Consider the following 7889-nt stretch of genomic DNA (forward strand, 5'->3'; position numbering starts at 1 on the left):
GTTAACTGCTGTGGTGGTATGTTTTAATAAGGTTACCAATAGGTAAAAGATATTTAATAGTTGTCTATTTTTTTCATTACTGTACCGAAAAAAACCGAACCGTGACTTGTGTACCGAGGTACGTACCGAACCGTGATTTTTGTGTACCGTTACACCCCTATACAGTATATTTGCCTGCATTTAATTAAAATTATACATACTATCATCATGTCTTGTTTTTCCCCCTCTGTTTCATTTATATATACAAAGAGGCTGCACTGTTGGGAGTTCGTGTGTATACACTTGCCAAAGAAACCTAAGTTTGTCAAGGTCAGCCTTGTGATTAGTTTGGCACTGTGCAGCATTGTGCAGTGGCTGCTGAGTCAAGTAAGACACCTAGTGTTACAAGATGGTACACAGGCCCAGTCCGATGTTTGGCTTAATATCAAACCAGTTTGAACATTTTCAGACCAACCCAACCCTAATGCACAGTCCTGCCTATGGTTTCATGCTATTCCACTGATAAACGGTGGCAGTAACAAGTAAAAAAGCTTAGCAATACACCAATAAAGGCAGGGAAGAAGTGGACTGCAACTTAACATGGTGTTTGTTTTTTTGTTTTTTAAAAACTAGCTTTGCAAATGTTCTATGAAGAAGGACATGTTGTTAGACCTCAAAAGCCCAGTTCAGACAACAGATGACACGATGAGACGAGTTGAAGCATGCAACTACATGCAATGCACCGGTCTGCAACGTTCTGAAAACTTTGAAAGAGTTGGAGAGTCGGAGTCATGAGACGGTGTATCATCTCTATGCAACAACACTCTGTACCTCTGCTCTGATTGCAGCTTTTAAGGCTTATTTTGTGGCTGAATATAATTTGTAGCTTCTCAAAACATAAATGAGGATAGTGATAGTGAGATACTGGCTGCAAAAAATCATAAAGCTGAAACCAGCCGCCAGAAATTCAACCAGAGAGCAACATTCTACAATGATTTCGTCTTGTCGCAAATAACTGGTCTAAGCCGGGGTAAAGATACGCATAATGCAACACATCCCTGAATTCATCTGTTGTGTCTTTGACTTAAGTAAACAGGGAGAAAGTGTGCCACCAGGAAGTGCAGGTCCAGTTCACATACACTGATAATAATCATTAATAAGTGAGCATTGATGTGGTTCATGCAGCCTGGGTCTACGCCAATATGTCTCAGTGCCTTCCCTCTAATACACTGAGGAGCAGAAGTCTCCACTGCTAGACAGTAACAGCTTTGCTTTTATCACTCAGGCCTATTGATCTCTCATAAATCAAACGGCTATACGGTAGAAACAACTTTTGATATGCAGGCCAGTGTGCATGCTAAGCAGTCTCACACCACGTCGTTACTGTGGACTGAGAGTCAGCAGGTTTTCAGTCCAGCCACAGACTCCATCAGGTCATTTTACTGATTAACAAGCCTTCAACAGGAGAGCAGGAAAATTAGCTGCTGTAATCTGCAATGAGAAACTCCAGATACACCGTTTGAGATCTCTAAGGCGAAGAGTAAAATAACAGGTTAATTTAAATAGAAGAAAAAATAACTGCACTTGGAGGCGGTGCAGGAGAAACCTCCAAACCTACACACACGCACTCCTGCTGTTTCTAAGGGAAAACAAATCTGGCGTTCTTTGTTAATTACAGCTGCTATTACACGAGCCAGCTTTGGTTTAATGACTGAAAAACCTCCTGTGAAGTTATTATTAGAGCAAACAGAACCTGCTGCTTGAAACAGCTGCAAAAAAAAAACTCTGTTTAATCACGTACAGCCACAAACGCAGCTTTCTGAGGTTTGAATACGTACGCATGTAGCGCCCGCTCCTGTTCTGCATGATGGTCCAGCCCTCCTTGGACTCGATGAGGATGGGCATGATCCTGACGTTGTGCTGATAATGGAAGTGCTCGGGAACGTCTTCCTTCCTGTACACCATCATGTTCGGGTTTGCGTCCACCAGCTTACTGTACACCTCCTCCAGCTTCCCTGGAAAACAGAAGACAAACAATGATAGAATTTATTTTTTTAAAAACCCATTTGATTCTAGGTTAAAGCACGGCTTCACAATTAATAGAAATATTATTGAAATTAAAATATGGCCAAATGTTAGAGGTGGGAAAAAAGAATCGATACAGCATAGTATCACGATATTTTGCATTGTGATATGGTATCGATGCACGGATCAATATTGATATTTTATTCTTGAAAATAATGTTGCAAATACAAATTAAACTTTTGGAACCCATATAAAGTATTAAAATCAATTATTTTTCAGTCCACTAGATGCAGGTTGCTGCAATAAAAATGATTCAGTTTATTTTACTGGATAAAAACAGACGTTGACAAAGTTTTTTTTATTAATTTGCATTTGAAAAAAGGTTTAAATCCTAATATATCGCAATATATGTTTCTGCAATACTCAGAATATTACAAAAGACTTAAAATTTCTAAAATATGTGTTTATACATTATTAGAGGGGAGTGTGCATGTTCTCCCCGTGTCAGCGTGGGTTTCCTCCAGGTACTCCAGCTTCCTCCCACAGTCCAAAGACATGCAGGTTAATTGGTGACTCTAAATTGTCTGTAGGTGTGAATGTGAGTGTGAATGGTTGTCTGTGTCTATGTGTCAGCCCTGTGATAGTCTGGTGACTGATAGTCTGACGCCTCTCACCCAGTGTCAGCTGGGATAGGCTCCACCCCCCCTGTGATCCCTAACAGGCTAAGTGGTTACAGACAATGAAGGAATGAATTATTAGAGAGCAGATCGATGTCTGTCATGTCTGAGAGTGGTATGGATCTTCTCATCAAACTCTTTTGCCTGATATCAGACAACTCGTTACACTTCATTTTCATCTTCAGTCTGACGTGTCCACTCTAACCGATCGCCACGAGTTAAGGGGATTTAAATTTTCTAACCGATCATTAGAGACCAAAGCATTTGCCTGAACCTGTCATTTTAAGCAGAGTGTAAACGAACTATGATGTCAGGCGATATTGAGAAGACATGTTAACTTAGAACAGCCTCGGCAGCAGCGTCTGTCTTGTCTTTAGCAGTTGGTAATGTAGTTACTACTCCTCACTGGTTCTGGCACACAGCTTGACAACGCTTGACAACAGCATTAGGCGTGTCCATGGTGCTGACTGGATAATTGTACATTGGATCGATCAATTATCAACCGAGAAAATGCTGTTTCATGTCACAATGACAGACGAATCAGTCAACTCACAGAGTGGACGTATTTAAAGGTCTTGACCTGGGCAACTAACTCTCTGTAAGAAAGCAAACAAGCATATTTCCCAAATATAATGTGACAGATGTTTTAAAGTGTTACCTTCTTTGGGCAGTATCCCCACCACCGGACTCTTGTCCACCCAGGTGTACAGGTCTCTGCTCACGTACTCGTCCAGCTCTATGATTTTATTGGGGGAGAGCTGCGCCATCCCGTGGTCACTGGTCACGATCAGGTTCACCTTCTCATACAGCCCTGCCTTCTTCAGCTCGTTTATGAGGAAGCCGAGATTCTCGTCGATCCCGGCGATGACTTTGTCCATGAGGGTATTGAGGGGTCCCAGGGCGTGCCCGCTCTCATCCGGCTCCTCCCAGTACAGAACTCCAAAATCCACTGCTTCTTCTTTGGGTGCAGAGAACCACTCAATAATCCGCTCCACCCTGCTTTCAAAGGAGACGGAGGAGTTGTACTGGAGGTACTGGTTAGGGAACATGCCGTGGATCTTCACATCAGATCCCGGCCACATCGCAGCCCCGCTCCGCCCTCCAGCTTTCTGAATGCTCACCCAGAGAGGCACCGCCTCCTCCCACCACCGTGAGTCATAAATACTGTCCGTCTCCATGGAGAAGGAGCGGTTCAGAGTGGGGTCGTACATCTCATTGGCCACGATGCCATGCGTCTCAGCATACAGCCCCGTCACCAAGCTGTAGTGGTTGGGGAAGGTTTTGGTGATGTAGGCGTTCTCCACCCGCTCCACCAACACTCCGTCATCTATCAGGCTGCGAAAGTTAGGCATCGGGACCCGGTGGATGTAATCCCAGCGGAAGCCGTCGAAGGACACGAGCAGCAGCTTGGGCCGCTCCCTCACGCTGTGGCTCCTGCGGCCATGTTGGTTCAAGCGATGGAGAGAGACCAGCGGCAGCAGCAGCAGGGCCCACAGGCAGACCAGAGGACTGCGGCCTCCTCGCAGCAAGCAGCCCAGCATGGTGTGGCGTGTGACGAGAAAACCTACAAACACACACAGAAACTGCTCAGGAAGAATTCAGTGAGGCTAAACAATTAACCCCTCTTATCTAGGAAAAGGTATAAAGCCAGCCTGCTCACATGCTGCTGTGTAATTATGTTTTGGGGCTGTTTTGATGGTTTGGCTTAAATTTCTGACAGAATGTTGAAGAAAAAGATCCTGCAAGTTATTATAATAAGAAAACTTTCTTGAAATAACAGGAAACTGTCAAAATAATGAGTTTGTATCTCAAAATAATGACAAACTTGTGGCTGTTGTCAGGATTGTCTCACGGAGAGCATCATCCAGACCTGTTAAAGTTGGATTAAACAACAGATTTGCTCAAAAATGTAACATAAAAATAAATATGTCATGTTTTACATGTAACCTAAGCTGAGGTAGTTTTCTAAGTTTAATGTGCACACCTTGAAAAGTGCTGTATTTCATGTCTGCATCGTGATAACAGTAAGCATAATACAACCTGGTGTCATAGGAATACATGAAATGGACACAAAGTCTTAACAGTGCTTTATGAAATGTGTTAAAATGACCTGTTGGCAACACAAAAACAAAACCCATGCAAAGTCAGAGAGGATCTTTGTTGTGGTAGACACACAAATTAAGTATAAAGATTGAGAAAGTCTGCTCATGGAGATTTGGAGGAGTGGTTAATGGGTCAAAGAAACACTCCCTTAACCCTACCCCTACCCCAAGAGAGTGCTGTGCATTAACAGGAGGCAAAGACTGATCAAAAGGGGAACATATTTCAAGGTAACACCGGTATCAGTTCAAATGTGAACGGTACCCAAACCTAACCACCACATAGTGCCTTGTTGGGAATTGTCTGTGAGACTGTGTTGCACTATGATGTTAATTCCACTACAGATGAGACTTAATGCTCTCTGCATTCAGGTAGAAAAAAAATATGTGCAGATATCGGCAATCGGCCAAAATTAGATGAAAAATATCGGCCTATCAGCAAAATCGGTGGTGTAACGGTAGCATATGAGGTGGGTGTACCCCTATGAAGATAGGTAGGTTACTGTGGAGGAAGTGGGTATACTGTCCTATATATTCCAACATTTTTTTGGCTGTTAGGTGGGAATACTGTGTACCCTCCACTACACCACTGCAGTGTTAATTTCATTGATGAAAACTATGACGAAAATTTTTTGTCAACCTTTTTCCATGACGAAAACAAGATGAAGTGGAGCTAGATAGATCTTGATAACAGAAAATCAATGTTTCATTTTCAGTGAAGAGACGACAAAAATGTTAGTGGTGGACTCTAAAACAGTGAAAGCAGAGATCAGCCGTGCTTGCAGCTATCTTCAAATGCCTCATGAGCGACAGGCTGGCAAACTCCAGGAAATAGTCAGCGCCAGGATGTTTTGCTAGCCAGCAAAAACACTGACACTGGAGCAGCGTCAGCCGTTGATTCGAGCTGTGAGCTGTAATTCATCAGTAAATATTCAGCTATGTCTGACTTTGCGGAATCTGTTGGTTGCAGCAGTGGCTGTTAGCAGTTAGCTCCACTTGTAAGCTGCTGAATGGCAGCGGAGCAAGTAGCCACTGGCTGTCGGACTTCACATCTGATCCCTGCAGGACTCCTTGTCATCTCAGATTAGTTATTTGTGGTGTCAACGTTTTTGAGAGCATAAACAGAGAGATGTTGAGCCTTTCAAATGATGATCATTAAGTGTGTACTCGTAAATGTATTTTTCCGATCAACTTTTTATTTTGTTTTTCTTTTTTTAACAAAATATGACAAAAAATCAGCCCTTAAACCTGTCAAACGCTGCTGGAGAAATGGAAGTTTGTAAGTGTGCAGAAATTATTCTTAGCTATGGAATAGAATTGTCAAAATGAAATTTTTATATACGTTTGATTCTAATTTCTGATACGTGACTAAGCCTCACCGGATTAGTTTACAGAAAGAAAAAAAAAACCATACAGAAAACATAAAGACTAAAAGCTTACTAAAATGTCTTGAATTTCTGTCCACTAAATTTTTTTATTTTTTTACTTAAACCTTTGAAATTTCGTCTACTTAAATGTTTCGAATTTTTGTTGACTAAATTTTTTTTTGAGTTTTCTTCTAAAGCTATGAAGGATCTCAAGACTAAGACTAAATCTTAAATAGCTGTCAAAAATTAGCACCACCATTGAGCAAAACAATCTAATATGGTGCATCTCTAACAGATCTCTAGTTTGTACTGTTGTTTAGGCAAAACAAACAATTTAAAAATGTCACCTTGGGCACTGGGAACATGTCATGGATCATTTTTATAGTTTAATAATAACCAAAATAATCAGTTTTGACCCCAGTGTTGAAGTTAGCTGATGAAACTGACAGTAATATCAGTGTAATGCAGCTTTGATGTGCTGTTCCAGGCAATAACAAGTCGACCATGACACTGATATGATGTTGACATATCATCACAACATGGAGTGAGACAGCAGCTACAGTAAACAGGAAGCATCAGCACTGAAGACATTACAGGTCAGAGAGCAATGATGACACTGGACTGAGGTTATAATGACTGCAGCGCATCTGTAGCAGCGACTTTACTACAAATGTCCAAATGACAGTGAGACACATTAAAGAGGAAACACAGTCTCCGTGTTGTAGCACAGGAGCTGCTGCAGAGCTAACAGCCACAACACGCAGCTGTGCAACAACAAGACAACAACCACACACACAGCAACACTTGACATGAAGACAGGATCGATGCAGAGAAATGCACAAATTCAAAAGGCAACACGGGCTGCAGACTGTCAACAAGCTTACCTTGTTATCTGATCCTGCACTGGCTCGCCTCGCGCTGCACACTGAGATAAACAGCCGGAAGGAAGTCCCGCCTTTTAACCTGCTGTGTGTTTCTAATAACGTCTGCGTCGCTTCTATTTACATATATGAAACCAAACCGGGTCATTTAAAGACAAAAGGCTGTCCGGTGTTCCCTGCGTGTGCATGCTTCGCTTCGTGAGGAGCTGCATCCCCCAAATACACTGCGAATGCACCGGTCCCGATGACGTAATGTAGGATGAGGAAGGGAGGAGGAAGGAGAAGGAGGGGCGGGGGGGGGGGGCGGTAGTATAAATAGACATCTCGGTGTCAGTGGGGTTACAGGCGTTTTGCTTTAAGATGACAAATTAAATAAATATGGAGAAGTGTGTCAGCGTGAAGGGCGTTTCATTTGGAGATGTGAAGCCGGAGGAGACTGAAAATAATGCTCCGCTGCTAAAAATAGTCCCCTTGAAAGACTGCTCTAATTCCATCAGACCATGATAATGCTGGAAATGCAACGCAAAATCCGCCCTGTGCAATGCTAATGACAGACTGTGTCCACGAGGTGTCAGTCACGTGCTGTCTGAGAGGAGTGGGGTCAGATTGGTGTCTTCATGCTCTGTTATAGGGAAGATGGCATCTCAATCATGACGCTGCATCGTCACACTGAGACTATTTCTGACCCACTGACAGGCCTCTCCATGTCAGCACACACCAACATCTGATACTGAGTGCTCCACTGCACCATTTTGATTCTCTACTCATTTGGTTTTAACTGCAATTAGTCCATTTTTATTATTTGTATTGTGGTGGATATTGTTTAAAGCTCCTAAACAGCTGATAAATTAATGTTTTTCA

At 42.5% G+C, this 7889-nt stretch overlaps 1 protein-coding gene across 1 annotated transcript in view; it reads right to left on the bottom strand.

Annotated features, from left to right (window-relative positions):
- enpp5 (ectonucleotide pyrophosphatase/phosphodiesterase 5) overlaps nt 1-7278 on the bottom strand; it is a 14028-nt gene extending 6750 nt beyond the window's left edge. Inside the window, exons 1-3 of the mRNA XM_050058684.1 lie at nt 7032-7278; nt 3340-4245; nt 1818-1994 (exon numbers count right to left, since the gene is read on the bottom strand). Of these exons, the coding sequence (XP_049914641.1) occupies nt 1818-1994; nt 3340-4222 (1060 nt within the window). The 5' untranslated portion in view covers nt 4223-4245; nt 7032-7278. The remainder of the gene's footprint in view (nt 1-1817; nt 1995-3339; nt 4246-7031) is intronic.
- Between the last annotated feature and the right edge of the window lie 611 nt (nt 7279-7889).

Source organism: Epinephelus moara, chromosome 12 (genome assembly GCF_006386435.1).
Source record: "Epinephelus moara isolate mb chromosome 12, YSFRI_EMoa_1.0, whole genome shotgun sequence".
Classification (NCBI taxonomy): Eukaryota; Metazoa; Chordata; class Actinopteri; order Perciformes; family Serranidae; genus Epinephelus; species Epinephelus moara.